The 24,803-nt window shown below is 37.7% G+C and overlaps 1 protein-coding gene and 1 pseudogene across 1 annotated transcript in view; one reads left to right on the forward strand and one right to left on the reverse strand.

Moving 5' to 3' along the window:
• The window catches only part of TOPAZ1 (testis and ovary specific TOPAZ 1), a 43,621-nt gene that overhangs the window by 3,904 nt on the left and 14,914 nt on the right, over positions 1-24,803 (forward strand). Inside the window, 11 exon segments of the mRNA XM_008154480.3 lie at positions 3,233-3,291; positions 3,947-4,074; positions 8,431-8,492; positions 10,615-10,754; positions 12,348-12,433; positions 14,510-14,635; positions 14,987-15,050; positions 17,791-17,942; positions 18,143-18,235; positions 19,341-19,456; positions 22,995-23,061. Coding sequence (XP_008152702.2) covers positions 3,233-3,291; positions 3,947-4,074; positions 8,431-8,492; positions 10,615-10,754; positions 12,348-12,433; positions 14,510-14,635; positions 14,987-15,050; positions 17,791-17,942; positions 18,143-18,235; positions 19,341-19,456; positions 22,995-23,061 — 1,093 coding nt within the window.
• Positions 7,175-7,434, reverse strand: LOC103297722 (cytochrome c oxidase subunit 6B1-like; annotated as a pseudogene).

A 24,803-nucleotide genomic window follows, 5' to 3' on the forward strand; every position in this document is an offset into this window, starting at 1 on the left:
CTTGGAAAAGTTTATTTGATGTAATGAGGACTTGAAAGTAGAATCGGGAGTTAAACTAATTTTCAGAAGAAAAGAAAAAAAATTTGTTGTGCTTTTAAGGTCATGGTTTTAAATGATTTAGCCCCCAATGAGGACAAGTTTGCCTGTTGCAACTTTAAATGGAGCCAAGTAGTAACCTTCATGCTTTGGAACTTGAGCTATTCTGGGTTGGCTCAAATATTCTTTAATAGTATGTCATATTTTACTAAACTTTTATAATTCTTCAAGCTCTGATTTATATTTGTATGTTGCAATACTTGAATATTGTAATGGCCTGTGAACAGACTCAAAAGGAAACATGAAAATACTTTCCACTAAGAAAGTGGTACATGACTTAAATTTATCTGGTATTTATACATTTTAGTTACTTTTGTAATGCCATATTCTTGATGTTCTTAGTATTACAAGAATTTATAATCTATAATCACATAAAGTACTTACTCTGTGTCAAATGAAGGACTAAGAGCTTTATATATTATTTATTTCATTTCCGAACTTGTTCTGCTAGTAATTATTCTCAAGCAGTCATCTTCAAAACTTTTTGTCAATTACCCATAGTCAAGACATATTTTACATTACAATCCAGTTAGTGTATATTTATGAATATGTGAAATAATAGATTTACAAAAACAGAATTTTCCTTACTACAAGTGGTATAACATATTTTGTACTTTAGTCTGTTTTATTTTTTAAAATGCTGGTTGGAACTTCTTAAATTTTATCACCCCCTTGAAAAATTCTTTGGGGGATAAACTTGATGTACTCTGTGTAGTTTTTCAGAAGTTTCTCTTGTTCTCTCCTTTTTGCTCAAATCATCTCTTTTGCTTTTCTATACTCCTGTAGCCTCAACCATCTCTCTTTATTTCTCTTTTGCTCCTTCTACCCTTCATTTGTTTCCCTTTTTGCTCTATCAAGGCAGAGGTGTAACTTTCCACCCCACAAATGCAAAACTGTAAAATGTTTATGTGGATTGCAATTTTGCTTACTTTTATTTTTTTTTAACTTGGGTGAATTTAATCTCTGTGTCTCTCAAATTTGAAACAAAACTAAATTACTTGTAACGAAAATGGCATGTACAGTTTTACTTTCCTTGTAAACTATAGTAAAAAGTGTCTCACACTTATGAACTATATCAGCAATATTAAAATACAATCTTACTACTTTGAAATTAAACAGTATACTTGCTATACTATTTATTTTCTTTATTTTGTTTTTATCAGGAATGACTTCCTGTATGTCTTAAGCTAATAACCTATTATGAATGTAACTTTCAGGATAATTAGAAACCACAGAAACATCCCTCACTTCTCTGTTGAGTCACTTAATACTATTCATGCTATTATCTCACAATTTTTCTTCCTCTCAATTTACACTGCTGGTATCTTATTCATCTTTCCCTTAGATTATTGTAATGAGCTCCTGGTTAATCTTCCTGAACTCTCTTAGTATACCCTCTCCATAGTGTTACTATGAAATAGAAATTGATCTGTCAGTGACTGCTTACAGTACTTCACTAGCTTTCAGCCACTTGAGGATAGAGGCTAAATTGCTTGGCATGGCTCTTTAAGGTTCTTTAGTAGATCTACATCCATTTTCTCTTTGACAACTGTGTGGTAGGGGATAAGAAAGGGGGGGTAAAATGCTAATAAGAGATAAGCAAAGCAAGAAGCTCACTGTTTCCATAATTTGTCATGTACTTGAATCCTTTTGCATATGTTTATCTGAAAGTCCCTTTATTTTCATTCAGTTATCCTTCAAATCACATCTGAGATATTTTTCTAGGGATTTGTTCCAATAGTTCTCTTGGCATATATGTCAGTATATTATGTCTGCTTGTATGTAAGTCTCCTCCTATACTGGGAGTTTCTAGATAGGAGAGAGTCATCTTCATTTGGGTCTCCTTCATGTCTGGCCAGGAGGATGTTAAGTGCTGAGTATATGAGAGTAGACTCACGTGGGCCTTTTTTTCACAGCACTTTTAGTCTATCAAGGGAGGCAAATATTAAGCAAGTACAATAAAATATGATAAAGTGCAAGATACTAAAGGTGTCCTGATCAAAGTGACAATTAAAAGGTGTCCTGATCTAATCTAAAGGATAATTAGAATTCACCAAGAGGTGAAGAAAAGTGAGTAGAATTTTGTCATAGAAAGAATAGCCTATATGAAAGTCCACAGGGAAGAGCATGTCACAACTGAATAACAGAAATAACGTCCCTCTCACATCAGTGTTTCTCTTTCTCTCTCTCTCTCTCTCTCTCTCTCTCTCTCTCTCTCTCTCTCTCTCTCTTCTCTCTCCCCACCCCTTCCACTCTAAAAATCAATGAAAATATATCCTCTTGTGAAGATTAACAAAACAAAAAAAATGGTGTATATAAAATATTTTGTTCAGTTTCCTTTTTTCTTGGCTATTTAGGATAAGTTTAATAAAACCCATTTATTAAATGAATAAATGGTGGGATTATGGGTTTTTATTCTATGTACTTTTGTATATTTTTATCTAAATTTTTAAAAATTGAATAGTGTTTAGCCTTTTGTTTTCGAGTTATAGATGTAATTTTCATTTGTTGGAGGCTATGCTATTGGCTTTAAGAAAATTTTATCTCATTAAATCTTTACATTACCTCATGGGTATGTGATACTCTCATTTTACAGATAGGATTAGACTCAAAGAAGTTAAATATTTTTGCCACAGTTAACACAAAGTGGCAGAACAATATTTAAACCTAAGTTGGACTGTGATCTTCATAGCTTTAACCTTTGAACTCTGTTATTTTCAGAGACCACCAAAAAACAAACACAAAAACCACCTCAAGCTGCTCTCAAAGCGTCTTCCTTTTACATTAGCAATAAGACATACATACACATACTTTGAGAGTCGAAGTTAAACATTATCTTGTATTGGTGTAATACTTGAAAACTTTTTAAAATGCTGGGTACATGCCACTGGGTTCTCTTTGAGTAACCAAGTTTGAATGGCAGCATCCTTAACAATTGAAGTACATGGAATTGAGCAACAAATGAGGAATCTGCTTGGGTGTGCTAGGTTCTGAGTCCCAGTATAATTCTCTGTCCTTGGAGGACCTAAGCTGATGTTGACCAGCTGCTAAAGCCAGTATTGTATAATGTTTAGAGAAGTAGATAGTTCTGCATAGAATATGTTATAATGTTTAAGCTCTGTTTGTTTTATAATAGAGAATTTCCTGTACTGGATCCTGGATTAAAGTCAGAGATCTGTACTTCCTTGCCAGCAGGTAAAATTTGACATTTCCAGAATATGCAATATTGAGGTATCTTTTCATATCTCCAAGCATAGTCAAAATAACTGCATTAAAATAGAAAGCTTTTCTTTCATTTGTTAGTTTTCTCAAGTTGCAATGGCCTGGTTGGTAGATCAGATTTTGAAAATTTTTTTATTTTATTATTTCATAAATAACTTCGTTAGGCTTTATCTACAAAAGATAGATGATTGGCCTTAGTAATTCTTGTAGTCTTATTTTGAAATTTAAATATATATTTAAGCTTTATCACATTTTACATCTGAGTTCTTTTAAAAATTTTTATATCTAGTTATAGGTTTAAATACCTAGATCTTTACAAGAAATAACTTAATTTGAAAATTAATTTTACTTTGACTTTCAAGTTTCAAAATATGTTGAAAATAGCTAGACATGATCAAGAAAGATTCTTAAAAGTATCTTGATTTGTTTCAATTTTATCTTATTGCCATTTCTTTTTATACCATATAATGGAGCTATTTGATAAAGAGGAATAATTGTATAATTTGCTGAAAACTTTAAATTTGTTTTATTGGACTTTAAAAAACTCTCTGAATTCTAACTTATTTTAGGATAATCTTGTTTATTTTGTCATTTGTAGTTTCTACAGTTAAATATTATTTCTTTTCAGCAAGTGAAATAAAATATGATTTTAAAGATGCAAGCATTTCCTTAGGAGAAGTTACTAATAGGACCTCTCAAAATGAAAAACTGGGAGACTTCAATGAACACATAAAAAATTCAGACTTGGATGAAAAGGTACTAGGGAATCTTTTGCATTTTCTTATTTTTTGGTGTGAATAGGGGTAATACAAAAATTCTTCTGAACAGTGTCATCAGATGAACAAGTGTAACTCTTTTTTATTGACTGAAAGAATAATACTCTTCTGGCCATTGGATATATTGCTTAATGTTTTGCATAAGCACAATAACAATTTTAGGAACTTTAGAGGGTAAATAAGTTGATTTATAGGACATATGCCTAACCTACTACCTTTCTGCTTTTATATATGTTTTTTGTGTATGTGAATTTTTAGACATGTTTTATTATCAATTTTATACTTAGGTATGTATATCCTATATAATAAAAGGCTAATATGCAAATAGACCGAACAGCAGAACCACCGGTCGCTATGATGTGCACTGACCACCAGGGGGCAGATGCTCAATGCAGGAGAGGCCCCCTGGTGGTCAGTGCACTCCCACAGGGGGAGCGCCAGAAGCCCAGAAGCCTGGCTCACGGCTGGTGAGTGCAGAAGCAGTGGCGGGAGCCTCTCCTGCCTCCACAGCAGTGCTAAGGATGTCTGACTGCCTGCTTAGGGCTGGGAATGGGCCTAAGCAGGCAGTTGGACATCCCCCAAGGGCTTCCAAACTGAGAGAGGGTGCAGGCCGGGCTGAGGGATCCCCCCTCCAGAGTGCACGAATCTCATGCACCAGGCCTCTAGTATGTTGCATTTATATATCTATATGTGTGTATAGATATATATGTGAATATATATATTCATATATACAAACATTATACACACATGCTGTTTTTTCCAGAGACCTTGTTTTTTCTTCTATGTATCAGTTATAGACTGAATTTGTATGTAACAATTTTTAGGTTTACCATGGTAGTAATTGCTTAATTATTCTAATTTTGAGCCCCATATAATTAAAATACTAGTGTACTTTATATTTTTAACTTTTCATTTTTACATAATTATAGATTCACAGGAAGTTGCAAAAATTGTAAAGAGGATCTGTGTACCATTCACATAGTTTTCCCATGATTACATCTTAAGGTACAATACCAAAAACAAGAATTTGCTAGTACAATGAGTATATATAGTTCTGTGTATTTTATCAAGTGTACAATTTTTTTGTAGCCACTACTGCAATCAAGATAATTATTCTATCACTACAAAGATTTCCCTACGTTTTACCTCACTACCTCTAATATCCCTAACCTTAGCAACCATTAATGTTTTCCATCTCTGTAATTTTGGTATTTTGCAATAAAGGTAGATTCATTTAGAGGTTGGCTAGAAGGTTATTAATTTTATTACTTTTCCAAAAGAACTCACTTTTGGTTTTATTTATTTTTTTCTATTGCTTTGTTGTTTCCTATTTTACTGCTCTGATCCTTTTCTCCTCTGCTTACTTTGGGTTTAATTTGCTCTTCTTTTTGCAGTTTCTTAAGGTTGCAACTGAATCATTGATTTGAAACCTCTTATTTTCTAAAAGAGGCATCTAGTGCTATGATTTTATCCATAAATTGTGGTTTAGCAGCATCCCACATTTTTTTTTAATTTTGAGGTAATTGCAGATTCACATGCAGTTGTAAAAAAAATAACATAGTGATCTCATGTACCCTTTACCCAATTTCCCCCAATGACATTGCAAAACTAGAGTACTATCAGAATATTGGCATTATTATAGCTATGATGATACAAAACATTTCCGTCATTACAAGGATCCCTCATGTTGCCCTTTTATTGCCATGCCTACTTTCTTCCCTCCTACCCCTAATCCCTCCTTAACCTTTGACAGCCACTAATCTGTTCTCCATTTCTATAGTTTTTTCATTTCAAGAATGTTATATAAATGGAATCATACAGTTTGGAACCTCTTCAGGTGGGTTTTTTCAGCCAGTATAATGCTCTAGGTATTCATCAAGTTTGTTGCATGTATCAATAGTTCATTTACTTTTATTGCTTAATAACACTCCATGGTATGACTTACCACAGTTTATTTAGCTATACACTCTTTGAAGTATATCTGGGTTGTTTCTAATTTTGGGCTATTACAAATAAAACTGCTATAAACATTTGTGTTCGGGTTTTTGCATTACTCTAATTTCTAATTTCTCAAAACATGCTTTTGCCAACACCAGTATATAAATCAAACCATGATGCTATATGGCTTAAATTTATAGACTGACAATGTCAATTATTTCTCAATAAAACTGGAAAATTATAGAAAAAAACATAATAAAATGTAAAAGATTTTTTAAAGATATAAGGTATTATCTGTGACTACTCAAATAATGGATGACTTGAGGGATTACCTTCTTGGTGACTATTTTTTCAAAAGTTTAATATTTGAGCATGTATAACTTTCTTATAATAATTAGAAAATCACAATTCCAAAAACACTAATTGTGAAATGTTTTAAGTACAACAATGTTTTAAATACACCTAAATATTTCTTTTTTCCTTTTTTACATGTTATTATATTATTTTCATTTGGCTCTAAAATTAAGAAAAGTTTTTTAAATTATACAGATAACTAAGGGAAAATACAGATAAATTTTAGCCCATACAGGGACTTGCGGCTATTTCATATTATCATTCACTCTATTGTCCGACATAGAGGAAGTGGTCAAATTTTGATAAAATAAAAATTCAAAACATAATTTAAAAATATTCACTCTGGCCCTAGCCGGTTTGGCTCAGTGAATAGAATGTCTGCCTGTGGACTTGAAGGTTCCCAGATTCTATTCTGATCAAGGGCACATGCCCGGGTTGCAGGCTCAATCCCTAGTAGGGGGTGTGCAAAAGGCAACCGATCAATGATTCTCTCTCATCATTGATGTTTCTATCTTTCCCTCTCTCTTCCTCTCTGAAATCAATAAAAATATATTTTAAAAATAAATAAAAAATACTCACTCTGAAGCCCCTCTTACTGGTCCAGATAGCATTACCAACCCAGCGTCTTGCCCAGTCATCCAGATCTTTTACACATATAAAATTTTATACTTTTCCAACAAGTATTATCACTTAAGCCATGATCAGGATCCTAGGTTGGGATGTACCTAGGTCTCTCTCACCTCCCTGGGAGAAGGGTGGAGGACAGAGACAGGTGGGGTACAGCCAGTTCAGATCTTCCCAAGAAATAGGCCTTTTGCCTGGCGGTCATCCCAGGTCAACACCCAGGATGTGAGGCAAAGGGACTTATACACACACCAGTACCATTCGCACATGGAGACATCAACCCCTTTAGCAGTCATTGCCTTCTCATGGGGTAGAAGTCCAGGTATTTCTGCCAACAGTTTCTGGTCTGGTTCTGGTTGGGGAAGCAGCTGTCAAAAGGGGTAGTGTGGTAGTTCTTGATTTTGATCTTGATGTCTTCTGCCATGTTGCTGACTCCTAAAGATGCCCCTGAAGCCACTCGCAGTTCAGTGTGACCCTCAGCAAAGATGTCTCAGTCTGACCACAACAGCAAAATGAGAGTGGAGGATGGGATCAGATGGTCCCCAAGGTATCCTCCAACTCTAAATTTGGTATCTATATGCCAAATAGAATTGAGACCTAAATACATATATTTCTCTTATTTTAATATATTTTTATTGACTTCAGAGAGGAAGTGAGAGAGATAAAAACATCAATGATGAAAGAGAATCATTGATCAGCTGCCTCCTGCATGCCCCACACTGTGGATTGAGCCCACAACCTGGCCATATGCCCTGACCGGGAATCAAACGTGACCTCCTGGTTCATAGGTTGATGCTCAACCACTGGGCCACACCGGCCAGGCATATAAATATTTCTAATGAAAAATAAATGTATGTTCATAAATACCACCTAAAAATAAATATTACTCAAAGCCTTTTTTCTTAATGAAACATAACCCTGGCCAGGTAGCTCAGTTGGTTAGAGCATCATCCCAATAAGCCAAGGATGTGGTTTGATCCCCAGTCAGGACACATACAGAAACATCGAAGAATAAACCAACGAATGCAAAAATAAGTGGAACAAAAAAAAATCGATCATTCTTTCCGTCCCTTTTTCCCTCCCTCCCTCTCTCTAAAATCAATATATTAAAAAGAAGCATGACTTTTTTTTGCATGATTTTAATTATTCATAATAATTTGAAATGTTGGCTTGTAAAAGAGGTGATATCAAAAGCTGATAAAATAAATTGATTTATATTTGTTTTTCTCTTAAGCAGCAGTGGAAATTCTGAAGTCAATTTTCGGTATTTTAAATAATGTAGAGTAGAATTGTTTTCTAGGTTGGCGATAAACCAGTTGTTGAAGTAACATCGAATACATTCTAATAAATCTGGTAAGCCTCATAGCTTAATATGGAATACAGATATTTAAACTTGAACTTTTTAACCATATCTTCACAGTGTAAATTTTCAGACAAAGTGACTGTTGAAGAAAAAGAAAATATGCCTGAAGTTTGCAAAAGGTCTGTAACAGTTTTTAAATCTGTAACTTTAAGACAGTTATTCATTTGATTTGCATCTTGAGTATGTTTTTCATTACCTGCTGTATGTGCTTGGACTACTATGCCATAAGCCACCATGGGCATTATTTAATTAATATGTCAGTTATACCTAGATGTCAGGGATATTGTAAGTTACCTTAAAATTGTCACTAAGGTTTTTAAGCCTTTAAAATATTTTTTGAGAAAGGCATAAGGAATAATGATAAAAGAATAAAGAATATGTATGTGACTTTTATGATGGTAAGAGTGACGGAAATCAGAAGAACATTGCAGTTTGCAGATATTTACATGTCTGCAGTGATTAGTACTGAGAGTTATAGTACAACTACTAGAACATATATAGGTACCAAGTTTAGAGTTGGAGGATACCTTGAGACCATCTGGTCCCATCCTCCACCCCCATTTCGCTGTTGTGGCCAGAGCACACTCAGATCAGGTGATGAATACATTCAAGTCTTTTATGTTAAGCCAGTGGTTTTCTTTTTTTTAAATATATATTTTATTGGTTTCAGAGAGGAAAGGAGAGGGAGAGAGAGATAGAAACATCAATGATGAGAGAAAATAAGTGATTGGCTGCCTCCTACATGCCCCCAACTGGGGATCGAGCCTGCAACCCAGGCATGTGCCCTTGCCTGGACTCGAACCTGGGACTTTTCAGTCCACAGGCTCTTGCTCTATCCACTGAGCAAACCAGCTAGGGCAGCTAGTGGTTTTCAAGGTGTGATTCTTGGAGCAGCATTATGTGGGAACTTGTCAGAAATGCAAATTATTGGGTCCCATTTCTGACCTCCCAAACTCTGGAGATGGGGCCCATGAATCTGTTTCAATAAGGCCATCAGCTAATCAGATTCATGCTGAAGTTTGGAAACCATTGTATTAAGGAAAAGCCTAGGTAAAAATTAGATTGGCACAGAAGCCCTTTTGATTCATGACTATTGGGAGATCTTAAAGAAAAACTAACAGGGTTAACTTTTCTATTGAAAACATTCTGCTTACAAGCCAAAAAGTGTCATTGCAGCCTGCAGAGTTGTATCATCACTTTGGCTCTGCCATAATGACCAGGAGTGTGACACTGAACAGGTCATTAACCTGTGCAATTTTTTACTAGAGAATCTTTTCCATCTATAAAATTCCATAATTCCTATTTCTTTGTTTTATGTTATTTATTTTTCTAGATAAGTGACTTCCAGGTTAAGTTTTTCTAAAATTGGAAAATTGTCTATATTAAAATATAGACAAAGCTGTTTAAATGAGCAACCAAGAAAAACACATTTTTTAAACTTCTTCCCAAAGGGAGCTCTCAAATACTAATACATGTATAAATTTATTATATATACTTGTCCTGAAGAATAATTTATAATTTATTTTATTGCACTCTCAATAGAGTAATTGAATTATCTTTTCTGGATTGGAACACTAGGCCAGTCCTTCCTCAAAACTTTGTCTGGCATGATCAGAAATATTTTGCTTTAGTTTTAATTCCACCACCTAATTCCTACCCCTAACCCAGTCATTTAACAAGCTTTGGTTTTCTAGCTAAGAAGGTAGAAACAACCTGTTAAAAATATTGAATAATTGGCCCTGGCCAGGTATCTTGGTTAGGGCGTCTTCATAATATGCCAAGATTGTGGGTTTGATCCCTTGTCAAGCATATATAAGAATCAGCCAGTGGCATGGCCAGTGTGGCTCAGTGGTTGAGTGTCAACCCATGAACCAGAAGGTATCGGATGGATTCCTGGTCAGGGCACATGCTGGGTTTCAGGCTCAATCCCTAGTAGGGGGTGTTCAGGAGGCAGCTGATCAATGATTCTCATCATTGATGTTTCTCTCTTCTCCCTTTTTCTGAAATCAATAAAAACATGTTTTTTAAAATAATCAATGAATACATAAAGTGGAACAACTAATGTCTTAATCTCCCCCCCTTCCTCTCTCAAGCTAATAATCTATAAATACCAGATAATCATAGTATAATAATAATATATAGGAATATATAGCATTAGGTTGTGTTCCGACTTAATTTTATTCTCATTACTTTATTTTTGGAATAAATTTAAATTGTGATTTTGGTTTTCTGCTCACACAGCAAAGATTCTCAAAATGCAGAGATTATGGTTGGTGAATGTCAATTAGCAACACTGGGCCCAAAACCTCTGTGCTTATCGCTGCCACCTTTGAATCTAAGTGCTTTTCAAGAAGACACACTACTAAAGCCATGGATGAATGGTACTATTTTCTCAATAAAATTATGTTGGCTTTTGATAATATAGAAACTATATAGATTTTCTACTAAAAACAAAAAAGTAAAAAAAAATCAAGATAGAATATATTAAAATTAGAGGATGTGTACATTTAGTACTTTTGATGGAATAATTTCTGAATATGTATATTTATGTGATATTGGTAATACAAGTAAATTATACGTTATACCTAACATTTTGTACTTCAGTTGATTATTTAGAATTATTTTAGGTGTGTCAGTTCTTTTAATAATTCATAATGCTTTGATAAAAATAAGCTAGATTGAGGAATGAATTTAGAAACAATAAAATGTTTTTGTGCAGCTCACACCTAATTCTTCTGTACCTTCACACTACTGACATGCAACCTGTTATATACTATAGCAACAAGGCCATGATGGTCACGTGTTTTATCTTGAAAAGCCTACAGATTTCATAATAAAAATTACTGCAAAGCTATGCAGCAAAAGTTTTAGCTTGTTCCAAATTATATCTGGATGCTGCCAAAGTAAAAAAAAAAAACAAAAAGAGGGAGGAGGAGGAGGAGGAAGTTGTTGAAGGAAATTATTTAAAATTTAAAAAATTTTTATCTGTAGAAAACAATTTTAAGATGCTCTTATTTAAAAAGACCGACATTAAGGAATATGATGCCTGGTATATTCATCAGCTCAGGCTGCAATAACTGAATACCACAGACTAGGTGGCTTAACCAACAGAAATTTATTTTGCATGGTTCTGGAGGCTAGAAGTCCAAGATCAAGGTTCTAGCAGGATTCAGTTCCTGGCTCTCTTCCTGGCTTACTGACGACTGCTTTCTTGCTAAGTCCTTTCCTTTGGTACATGTGCGTAGAGAGAGTAAGCTCTGTGGTGTCTCTTCTTATAAAGACACTAATTCTATCAGAGCAGAGCCTCGCCCCTTTGACCCCATTTAAACCTTAATACTTCTGTAAAAAGCCCTATCTCCAAATGAAGTCACAGTGAAGATTAGGGCTTGAACATATGAATTTGAGGGGGGTCACAGTTCAGTCTCAAACACCTGGGATGTCAGTGGCTTTCCTTAAAAAAGTTTATTGTGCATCCAGAGACCTTATATGCATATATATGCATAACCCATGGGCACAGACAGTAGGGTGGTGAAGGCCTGAGGGGGGCCGGGGCGAGGGGGGCGGGCTGGAGGGGGTCAATGGAGGAAAAAAGGGGACATAAGTAATACTTTCAACAATAAAGAATTTTTTTTTAAAGTTTATTGTATATAATACTTGTCTGTTTAATTTAGAGATAATCATTTGAATGCAGTGCTCAATGATGCTGTGTAAAGCTTTTAAGTATCTTCAAAAATAAAAAAGTATCTTTAGCTTATAATAAATTTTAAATTTAGGTCTGAAAATATTTAAAGAGCACCTAATCTATAAATCATTCTGTATTTCACAGAACACCCATGGCAGCACAGTCTGTGAATTGAGCGTGAATAGTCCCAAGTAAAACTTTAAAAGCAGATAGTAGTGGTCATCTGTTTTATTGTATAAAAGAAATAAATTGTAACTTATTGGTGTATAATGTCACTCTTAATCATTTTTAGATTTCAGATTTTCAGGACAACATTGTGTCCTAAAGTTGCAGAATCCTGAAACCTGTGAAATATTTAAGAGGGAAAAGATTGTAAGGGTAAGTCCCACATTTTAAAAAAGTAATCTGCCCCGCTGGAGTGGTTCAGTTGCTTAAGTGTCAACCCATGCACCTAAAGGTTGCTGGTTCCATTACAGATCAGGGCACATACCTGAGTTTCCTGTATGTGCAGCCTGCAGAGTTGTATCATCCCTCAGGGAGTGTACAAAGGCAACTGATAAATGTTTCTCTCTCACATTGATGTGTATGTGTGTTTCTCCCTCCCTCCCTCCCTCCCCTCTAAACATGTCCTCAGTGAAGGTTAAAAATAATTTTAAAATAATTCTATAAAGCACATACTTTGGGTCTTTCTGGTTGTATTTCCCTATCATTTTTTAACCAGTTCCGGACATTGTATGGATTTTGAATTGGGGTGATGGTAAGAGGCAGAAAATTTGTCATGATTCAAAAGATATTCACAAATAGCATAAGAGGTTGAAAGCAGAAGAGGGTGTGGATATCCAAAACAAAACATACAGGATAAATATTCCCTGTGATGAAAGGGAATAGTGATATAGAGCAATTTATAGAAGTTTGTCATAGAAAGATTTGACTGTCATTTGACTTTTTCATCTGAAAAGCTAAGGAAAATTTTGGTTCTAATAAATACATTTGAAATATGATGCATATCCTATCTAATAAAAGAGTATATGCACATCCACAAGCCATGCCCACCAGCCAATCAGAGTGAGTATGCAAACTAACCCCAACCAAGATGGCTGCGGCCACAGAGAGCAGGAAGGAGGCTTGGGTTTCCCTGGCAACGGAGGAAGCCATGCTTTCCACACACCCTGGCGGGCCCAGGCCTCCACTCAAGGGTACAAAGTTTCAATGATAGAAGGTAAATAAATTCCAACAGAAATGGCAGCAGCCACAGAGCTGGAAGAGCAGGAGGCTAGAGTTGCCCTGGGCGATGGAGGAAGCCAAGCTTCTGCAGCCTTGGCCAGCTCAGGCCTTCACTCCAGGCTACAAAGTTTCAATTACAGAAGATACATAAATTCCAACAGAAATGGCTGCCACCATGGAGTGAGCAGGAGGCTTGGCTCCGGTCCAGGCTACAAAGTATCAATTGTAGAAGATAAATAAAACCCAGATACCAGGGCCTCTGCTTGGCTCGACAGGTGATGTGGCTGGCCTGCAAACCACCACAGGCCCCTCGCCCAGGCCGCCCCACACCTCAAGGGAACCCCTACCGTGATCTAGGACACCCTTTAGGGCAAACCAGCTGGCCTCCACCCATGCACTAGGCCTCTATCCTATCTAATAAAAGATTACTATGCAGATTGACCATCACTCCAACACACAAGTTGGCTGCCCCCACGTGGTCAAAGATCCTGCCCCCATGTGGACACAAGATGGCCAGCAGGGGAGGGCAGTTGGGAGGCACCAGGCCTGCAAGGGAGGGCAGTTGGGGGCGATCAACCCTGCAGGGGAGGGCAGTTAGGGTTGACCAGGCCGGCAGAGGAGGGAAGTTTGGGGCAAACAGGCTGGCAGGGGAGCAGTTAGACATCAATCAGGCTGGCATGGGAGTGATTAGGGGATGATCAGGCTGGCAGACAGAAGCGGTTAGGGGCAATCAGGAAGGCAGGCAGGCGAACAGTTGGGAGCCAGCAGTCCTGGATTGTGAGAGGGATGTCTGACTGCCCGTTTAGGCCCAATCCCACTGGTGCAGATTGAAGAAGGTGCAGGCTGGGCTGAGGGACACCCCACCCCCATGCACGAATTTCGTGCACCAGGCCTCTAGTTATAATAGAATTAACTTTTTCTGAAAGCCAAGGGGCAAGGTACACAAAAAGGAAGAGGGAATATATAAGCTTTTTAAGAGATACAAAGTAAAGCACTAACTTTGATGAATATTTTACACTAAAGGAAATTGCAAAATTTTAGACAACTCACTCTAATTGATTTTTCATAATTTTTTAAATGTAAATCATTTGAAACTTTATTTTTTATCAAGTCAGCAAGCAATTTGTCTTGATACTGTTTTGGGTATATATTTCTGATTGCTTCAGATTTTCTCACTTGACTATAGTATTTTATATTTAACACAGAAAGAGAATTTGTTTTATTTTCTAGGTGTTTCAGAAGTCCCTAGGGTTGATGATACCCAATAGATATTGCAAATTTCATTTTAACACGTTACGTGGCTGTGAGCGATCACAGTGCAAGTTTGCTCACGTGCCTGAGCAAGGGGATGAAAAGGTAAAATATGTAAAGTCTGGTCAATGTTTTATCTTTGAGTGAATAAATGGTTAATTTTTAAATGACCTAAATAAGGCTTATTATAGTTTTCAAGGATTTTCCTCCCTTCTGTAGTTGCTTATAATTTTGACTCTGTTTCCTTGACTCTTTCTTTGACAGAGATTCTCTAATTACTGTTTTTGTAATTAATTCAGCATGTATTTCAGATCTGAATTAACCTAACATCAGCTTCTTTATTCCATTGCTTTAAGTTCACTTTAAACAAATGGAATAAGCATAAAGATAGGATTGAAATTTGCATAGTTTTTATGAAATATCCAAAGGTTATTTCACATTTTTCATGACTTACAGGTTTGCATGGATGTGTTTAAAAAATATATAAGCATCAATGAGCTGTGTTTGCTACAACGTGCAGGTATGAGACAATGGGATGATTACTGTAAATGCATTAATTTATTTCAATCAATGTGCTATTGTATCTTATAGTTTGAAAGTAGTTTAGTACTTTTAAGTATGAAAACCAAATGCCTTAGAATAGTTCTGTTGGTCTTAGATAGAATTAAAAATAAGTGCCCTGGCTGGGTGGTTCAGTTGTTGGAGCATTATCCTGTACATCAAAAGGTTGCAGGTTTGATTCCCAGTCAGGTCACATGCCTAGGTTGTGGGTTTGATCCCCAGTCAGGGCATGTACGGGGGAAGCAACCAATAGATGTTTCTCTCTGTCTCACCCTTCTTCTCTAAAAATCAATAAAAACATATTCTTGGGTGAGAATCCTATATCCTATATACTAGTAATAAAAACCTAATATGCAAATTGTCCCCTCGGCCGGTCGTTAGATCAGGAGACTGGGAGTTCAACCACTCACTATGACGTGCGCTGACCACCAGGGGGCGGTGTGGAACATGGTGGGTGTCGCCAACACCCTATGACCTCTCACCGGCTACCTGGAGGTAGGGGTGACGGAGATGGAGGTGCATTGAGAATGTGTCCACCGAGCTCACTCTCATTTCTCCCTGCTATCCTCCACTGGGACACCAGGGCTTGCACACTGGGGAAGCCCCTGCGCTCAGGTGCTGGGCGCCCATGAGGAGCCCACTCTGTACCCACACAGCGTCTTCCACGTGAGCTGGCCTGCAGCCCCCAGGACCACAGGGGCCAGTCAGGCTCCCCCTGGGTTCGAACAGAAGCCAGTCTGGGAGGCCAGCTGGGAGAGAGTGCTCTGCCTGCCCGGCTTCTGTGCAGCGCCGTTGGGCAGCCAGAGGCCCATACTGCGCTCCAGCCCATGGCGTCCAGCCACACTCACCGCATCTCCATGTAGGGACTCGGGCGCCATGACTCAGGTGGAGAGGGGTGGGGGACCCGGGGGCCCAGGTGCTGCCCAAGGCCCAGAGGTCATCTGGGACCTGCCCTTTCACACCAGGCCAGGCCTAGGGGCTGCACCATGCACTAATTTCATGCACCAGGCCTCTAGTTTAAAAATAAAAGGAGAAACTATATTAACATTTTAATAATTTAAATTTTAAAGTATTTAATGTCAAAAAAGGAGGAATGCATGTCAATTAGTGGACTACAACACTAGCTAACAAATTCTTTGCAACTACTGGTATACCTTCCTTTTTAAATATCTGCAGTTTCAGTTTTATTAAGTTACAGTAGCAGACATTGAATTTCCCATGTTATCTGTAATCTGCTTCTTATATAGGCAACTATACAGATACTGCAAAGTGAATAGCCAGAAGAATTTTTCTGTATGTGCCAGGAAAAAAAATTGTAGTATATAAAGAAACTTTGGAATAAAGCTGAATCTACACTAATAAAAGAGAAATATGCAAATTTATCATACCTCTGCAATGCCCACCAGCCAATCAGGAGTGGGTATGCAAATTAACCCAACAAAGCTGGCGGGTTAATTTGCATACACAGGCATGGAGCGAAGACTGAAGACTGAAGACGACTGAAGACTGAAGACTGAAGAGGCTTGGCTTCTCCGCTGTGGCCAGAGCGGAGAAGCCAAGCCTCGCTGTGGCCGGAGTGGAGAAACCTAGCCTCGAGGCTTGGCTTCTCTGCTACGGCCAGAGCAAAGGCCTGGGTCCTGGGTGCCGGAGAAAAACTGGTGCTGGCAGCTAGAGGAAGGAAGGCCTATTGCATGAATCTTCATGCAACAGGCCTCTAGTATTATCATAATGTATTAGTACAATGTATTAGTACATTTTTAGTACAATGTTCATAATCATAAGCTGGAATAAAAAATATCCTCAGGGTCAACATGTTGGTGGGGTTAAAACAACAAGAAGGGGTATATGTCAAAATATAGTCTGCATCCATTCCCAAATTATATAGTTTCTCATACATGACCAGGCCATTGCCTAAAGACTCCCTAGGAGTGAGACTTTCTGGGAGTTCATATTGAGACCATGATGTATAAGACAGTTTGGACCTATTTTTTGTGGATAGCACATGAGTTTGTTTTCAATCTAGTTCCTAACATGCCTGGTTGACTTCAAATGTCATTGCCATTAACTTTTGCTTTAAATTACAGTGGAACCTCATTTTTTTTTTTAACTTAATTCATTCTGGAAAGCTATTGGAAAACTGACTTATTTTTTCCATTAGAAATAATGTAAATTGAATTAATCCACTCCAGACTCCCAAATGGTTCCCTGTTTTATCCTTTTGTATATACAATACATGTGTAGTGTACTGTTTAATCTCTAAATAAACACTTCAAAAACAAAAAGGACATGAAATATAAATGAAATTTTAACAAAAAGAAAGGAAATGTTAAAAATGAAACAGCAACAAAACCAAAAAAAACACGAAAATATTCACAGCACAACATTCTGAGATTTTAATAGTGGTAAACTGACCCATACTCACCCATTCTCTCCTTTGTCCCCTGAGAGATGCATGACTAATCATACAGGCATCAGCATGAAAGGGTTGTCAGGTTGAGAAGCAAACTGTTTGAGATTGGGAACATTCAAGAATCAAAGTTTGACTGTATTTTCATCAAATATTTCTGATACTAGAAATGTACCTTTTAAGAAAATGAATTTCTACTACTCAATCTTTAAAAATATAAAAATTGTCCAATTTAGGAAAGCTGAATATCTTAAAAGTAGCAAATGACTTTAATATATTTTTTCATTTTCAGTAAACATGTTTACGGAGTACTACAGAAAGTTTCCTCCTGGTATACACTTTGATTTACAAGTGCTAAATGACCTCCTGAATTCTTTACTCAAGCACTGCTTATTGAAAGAAGTATTTCAGGTATTGAACCTCAGCATAATGGTTAACATGCTGGTAAGTAACCTGAAAGTATATAATTTTTAATAATTTAATTCTTCTATTATAGTTATTGTTTACATAATTTAACAGTTATAATTTCCACATTTGTTGAATACTTCCTAGAAAACACTTGTGTTTTTCAGCATAAATTGAGACACTTTAAATGTACTGAAAGAAGACACGAACATGAGTGTAATTTTTTTTGTTTTATCCAGCCTGCTCTGAAAATATTATTAGAAATATTTGAGTATGTGGCAACTATGAAATTAAGGAGTGCTGTACCTGCTTTAATTGGTATCTTTTGCAAGGTATGATTTTATTTTGTCTTTTATTCTCTGGTAGTGAATAATCAATTAAAAGAAAATGATTTAGAAAGAAATGATTTTTCAAAAAAAATAATGATTTCTACTTGCACTCTTAAACTGCCTTTTCACATTTTTAATGCCAAAGAATTCTAATTTTAGAAATGTTTTTCTCCCAAAATAGGGTTTATAAACAGACTCCAGTGACTAACAGGCCTTCTTCCCTTTAAATAAGTAGTTCCCAGCACTTCGGGTGACTTCTTTCTGACTCGTAAACTATCCTCATATCTACACCTTAAGGATGATTATAGAAAAATTTCCTCTTACAAAAAATTTGAGGTCATTTCTAATAAAAATAAATGTATAAGTAAATATACAAATAGAAAATCATGACCAAAACAAAGACAGTAAATAGAAAATGGTGGCTAGGAATTAATTTTATATTTGGCATCAACAAAAAACTTATGGCTCTCTAAAAATATATTAAAATTTTTACTTTTGTTGAATACTTCCCTAAATTTGGTACTGCCCTGCCATCCATTCTGAATAGGCCTAATAGCCAGAAAACCCCTCATTTTCTTTGGGAAGCATTGGAGCTACTCTAGCCGATGAACAAATATTTCAATGAATACCTCTAGTTCCACTTTACAAAACTTGACAGAATTATTTGTCTGGAAAATGCTTTAATCAGAAATTACTAATCACCTCTAGGAGTTGTAGGAAACCTCAGTATGATACTTCGCAGGAAGCTGACAATCAGGGATAAGGTGTACATCAGTGCTTTACTACAGGTGGAATGCACACCAAATAAGGGGTAAAGTGACAAAATTGTTGAGATAACTTGGAGAACAAGAGAATATTCAAGTTTAAAGTTCAAATCAGTTTTCTTTTTGCTTTAAATTCTTGAAGTCGGGTGTCTTATTATGGTTCCCAAGTATTTGAAGAAAGTATGGTTTAAATTTTTTAAGGAGTGTTAATCCTACTTGTCTGTGTTTCACTTTTCCCATCACTCTCTTAGTTGTTTCACACACTTTGATTTTCAACGCTTTCATATTTTTATAAGAATGACTATGGTAAAGCTAAAAAAATGTTTTTTTCCTCTCTTCTTCAGCTTGTTGAAGCTGGGATGTTGCTTGACCCAGAACACTTTAGCTATATTGTTAAACTCTTACACCAAGTACAAGCTCCCCAACAAGAAATAACTGCAGTTCTAGAAATGAAATCTAGGTAAGAAAAATCATTATAATTAAGGCGTGTGTGTGTGTGTGTGTGTGTGTGTGTGTGTGTGTGTGTGTTGGTGGGGACTTTAAAGGATGAAGGCAAAGCACTTAGCACTATTTACATGTGCAAACATCTAGTTGCCCAGTGTACGCCTTAAGCCTTTCTCCCATCTCTTGTTCATGTCTTAGTTACATTGTCATTAGTCAAGCTGCCTCTAGCCAACATATTTATTTATATGCATATTAAAAAACAGTTCATACTGATAACTTGATTCTAATCCAACACCATGGGTTTATTTTAGCCTTGACTTTTCTTTATAAACTAGAGGTCCGGTGCACAAAATTCGTGCATGGGGGAGGGTCCCCTCAGCCCAGCCTGCACCCTTTCCAATCCAGGACCCCTCAGGAGATGTCCGACTGCCGGTTTAGGCCCAATCCCAGAGATCGGGCCTAAACCGGCAGTCACACATCCCTCTCACAATCCGGTACTGCTGGCTCCTAAGTGCTCACCTGCCTGCCTGCCTGCCTGATCGCCCCTAACTGCCCCCCTGCCAGCCTGACCACCCCTAACCGCCTCTACCTGCTGGCCTGATCACCCCTAACTGCCCCCCCTGCCGACCTGGTCGCCCCCAATAGCCACTCCGCTGACCTGGTAGCCCTTAAATGCCCCCCCTGCTGGCCTGGTCACCCCCAATTGCCTCCCCCGCCAGCCTGGTCACCCTTAACTGGCCCCCCCACTGGCCTGGTCTCCCCTTACTGCCCCCCCGCCTGGTTTCCCCCAACTGCCCCCCTCTTCCGGCCTGGTTGCCCCCTAACTGTCCCCCCCATGCCGGCCTGGTTGCCCCTCACTGCCCCCCTGCCGGCCTGGTCACCCCACGCAGCCTGCTTTTCAGTCATTTGGTTGTCCCTCACCCCCTTGCTGGCCTGGTTGCCCCACGCAGCCTGCTGTTCAGTCGTTACTGTGAGGGTGTCCTGACCAATTTGCATATTACCCTTTTATTAGTATAGATTTTTTTTCTGACAGTGAGAAATCTGATTCTCATTATCTACAATATGTTTATTCATTTATTCAATTCTACTATCTATCCACATAAAGTAGTCTCAGAAATGCTAACTTATACCCCTGGGGAGGGGAATTACTATCTGGAGTTCAGTATTAGTAAAAGCTATTTTTTTCTTTTGCCTTACAGTATTCAGCCAAAATACTATTTCCTACGTTAACTTAAGGTAGTTCTTTTTTTCCACACTCTCATTCAGTATGGTTATTGTTAGAATATTTAGGTTTATTTGTTACTGTTTGTACTATGTTTTGGAGTTCTTCTACATCCTAGTTGGTTTTATTTAGTAAGGTATATAAAACATTACTGATTCTTGTAAGAGTCAAAGCTGTGCTAAAAAGTATTCAGTGAGAAGAGTTGCTCCTCCTTACCCCTACTCCCCATTTCCATTCCCTCCTGCCTTCTACTTCTTTTTTTACCTACACATTGGAAGTAACCAGTCTTTTCGTTTCTGGTTAATCCTTATGACACTTATTTTTTAAAGAAATTATATACTTGCTCCATTCTGAGCAAGTATGTATATATATATATATTTTTATTGATTTTTTACAGAGAGGAAGAGAGAGGGATAGAGAGTTAGAAACATCGATGAGCCGAAACCGGTTTGGCTCAGTGGATAGAGCGTCAGCCTGCGGCCTGAAAGGTTCCAGGTTCGATTCCGGTCAAGGGCATGTACCTTGGTTGCGGGCACATCCCCAGTGGGGGGTGTGCAGGAGGCAGCTGATCGATGTTTCTCTTTCATTGATGTTTCTAACTCTCTGTCCCTCTCTCTTCCTCTCTGTAAAAAAAAAAAAAAAAAAAAAAAAAAAGAAACATCGATGAGAGAGAAACATCGATCAGCCGCCTCCTGCACACCCCCTACTGGGGATGTGCCCGCAACTAAGGTACATGCTCTTGACCGGAATCGAACCTGGGACCCTTGAGTCCGCAGGCTGACGCTCTATCCACTGAGCTAAACCGGTTTGGCTGTATATATTTTTTTATATTCACTTCTTTCTCACATAAAGTATAGCATACAAAAAGTATTCTTTACAACTTTGCTTTTTTTCACTCAAACAGTATATCTTGAAAATCAATCAATTCATAGAGAAATTCATCACTTTTTATAAATGCAAAGTACTCCATTGTGTGGATGTATGATAAGTAATGGGTATTTCAGTTCTCTCCAACTTGTTGCAATAAAAATAGCACTTGATTTATTGATGGTAGCCATTATCTTTGATGTTTAGTGACATTGAGCATTTCTTATAGGTCTGTTGCAACACTTAGTTTAATGGTACCTTTTTTTTTCCCTTTTTTCTTTTTTTCCTCTTTGCTATTGCCAAAGGGTGCTTCTCCTTTTCATTTTTGTCTTTTTGTCCTTTCCCAAAAGCTATGCATTTCAAATTGCCTTCTTTAAATCATATAAACTTTTTTTTAAATATATTTTATTGATTTTTTACAGAGAGGAAGAGAGAGGGATAGAGAGTTAGAAACATCGATGATAGAGAAACATCGATCAGCTGCCTCTTGCACAACCCCCACTGGGGATGTGCCCGCAACCAAGGCCCATGCCCTTGACCGGAATCGAACCTGGGACCCTTCAGTCCGCAGGCCGACGCTCTATCCACTGAGCCAAACCGGTTTTGGCTAAATCATATAAACTTTTTAAGTTCCTTCTGTATGGTCTGTGTTCTACTTACCCATACACTTCTATTTTTCATCATTTTTAAACTTAGTGTGGACTTAGTCTTTGTAGTGGTTTTTTTTATTATATATTTTTTATTGACTTTTAGAGAGATAGGAAGGGAAGAGCAATAGATAGAAGCATCAGTGAGAGAGAAACATTGATTGTCTGCCTCACACATACCCCCCACTGGTGACTGAGCCCACAATTGGGGCAGTGCCCTGACTGGGAATCGAACCAGTGACCTTTTGGCTCAGAGGTGGACACTCAATCACTGAGCCACACCAGCAGGGCTATAGTGGTATTTCTTTTTTTTTAATCAATGTTAGATCCCTCTGGTATTTCCATTTTTTATTCTTCCCACAGGTTTGTTGTTGTTTTTTGTTTTGGTTTTGGTTTTGTTTGTTTTTTTGCATTGTTTTTGTTTTGGTCTGACTTTGCTTGTGGAGCAGTGAAAGTGGAGTGGGAACAGTAGAGAGCAAGGGCATCAAGTGCTGTGATTTAATATTTTTTCTCTTCTTATTCACAATTATTTTGAATCTTTGGCATTCTGACTTCCAAGTTAGGCTTAAGGTATGGTTTTGTGTGGGATTTACTTTGTCCTTATTGTTGCCCATGGTTTGAGGAGGAAATAGTGTGATGTAGATATTTATGCAGTAGACATATTTTTAGCTCTAAAGAATTTTCATAGTATATTAATGCATTCTTTTTCCTCCAGTCTCTTAGGTATAAACTGTAAAATAAATGAATTAGGAGCAATAGTGACTTTTGGGGGGACAAATGGCACTTTCTTTAATTAACACTTTCCTCTATTGTTAAAGGTTACAAATGAGGCAATTTAAAAAGAACTGGACCTGTGATTTAGATTTAGCCTTGAATGAAATAAAGGTATGACACTTATTTTTTAAATAAATTGCTGGGATCATTGCTCAGAAACTTTGAATAATAAACCCATTTTAGGAAATGTTTTAGAAATGTGGCTGTTATACAGAGAAAAAATGATCAAGGGAAAGAAAGTTTAATTTTTTTTTAAGACTTTGAAAGGCAAACATAATTTTTAGAATTGTAGACTATCCAAAAAGTAATTCTGGAAATAATTAGTTTAAAATTAACTTATGTTAAGGTGTAATAATCTAGATCTTAGACTTTTTTTAAAAATATATTTTATTGATTTTTTACAGAGAGGAAGGGAGAGGGATAGAGAGCTAGAAACATCGATGAGAGAGAAACATCGACCAGCTGCCTCCTGCACACCCCCTACCGGGGATGTGCCCGCAACCAATGTACATGCCCTTGACCGGATCGAACCTGGGACCTTTCAGTCCGCAGACCGATGCTCTATCCACCGAGCCAAACCGGTTTCCGCTAGATCTTAGCCTTTATTTATTTTTTAATTTTTTATTTATAGCGAAAGAGGAAAGAAGAAACATTGATTTGTTGTTTCACTTATTTATGCATTCATTGGTTCTTTTTTTTTAATCCTCACTCAATGATTTACTGACTTTTAGAGAGAGGGGGATGAGGAGAGAGAGGGAGGGATGGGGAGAGAGAGAGAAATATTGATGTGAGGGAGAAATATTGACTGGTTGCCACCCATACACACCCCGACCAGGGACTAAGCCCCCAACCAAGGTATGTGCCCTAACAGTAATCTAACCCCACCTTTTGATATATGGGACAATGCTCCAACCAACTGAGCTACCTTCCAACATTTGTTGGTTGATTTTTATATGTGCCCTGACTGGAGATCGAACCTGCAACCATGGTTTATCAGGACGATTCTCTAACCAACTGAACTACCTGACCAGGGCTTAAAGCTTAGCCTTTAACTCTTATCAATGGCAGACTCATTCAATGCACAAGCAAGTTTGCTTACTTGTCATGATCCATGGATGGCTACAGTATGTGAAATGACGGGAAAGCCCAGATCAGCATGCTCTCACCTAGCATCCTATATAATAAAAGGCTAATATGCTAAGTGTCCAGTTGTCCGATAATTCGTTCAACCAATCAAAGCATAATATGCTAATGATATGCTAAGACAGTGATGGCGAACGTATGACACGCATGTCAGCACTGACACGCGTAGCCATTTCTGATGACACGTGGCCACATGCCAAGGATGAAACATTTGCTGCTCCTGAGGATGAAACATTTGCGACTAGAGTCTTGGAGTTAGTTTTTTCCTCAAAGTGACACACTACCCGAGTTATGCTCAGTTTTTTGGCGAAGTTTGACACACCAAGCTCAAAAGGTTGCCCATCACTGTGCTAAGACCATTCAACCACTCGCTATGATGTGCACTGACCACCATGGGGCAGACAGTCGACCGGTTGACCAGTCGCTATGACATGCACTGACCACAAGGGAGCAGATACTCCGACCAGTAGGTTAGCTTGCTGCTTGGGTCCAGCCAATCGGGCCTGAGCAAGATGGGCCGGACATGCCCTATACCCCTCCCTGGCTGGCCAACCTCCCGTGTCCCTCCCTGGCCCCGATCGTGCACTGGTCGGATCCCTTGGCCTAGCCTGTGCCTTCTTGCAATACAGGACACCTCTGGGGATGTTAAAGAGGCAGTTTCGGCATAAAAGGCTAATATGCAAATAGACCGAACAGCGGAATGACTGGTC

The sequence above is a fragment of the Eptesicus fuscus genome, chromosome 18, assembly GCF_027574615.1.
Source record: "Eptesicus fuscus isolate TK198812 chromosome 18, DD_ASM_mEF_20220401, whole genome shotgun sequence".
Lineage (NCBI taxonomy): Eukaryota > Metazoa > Chordata > Mammalia > Chiroptera > Vespertilionidae > Eptesicus > Eptesicus fuscus.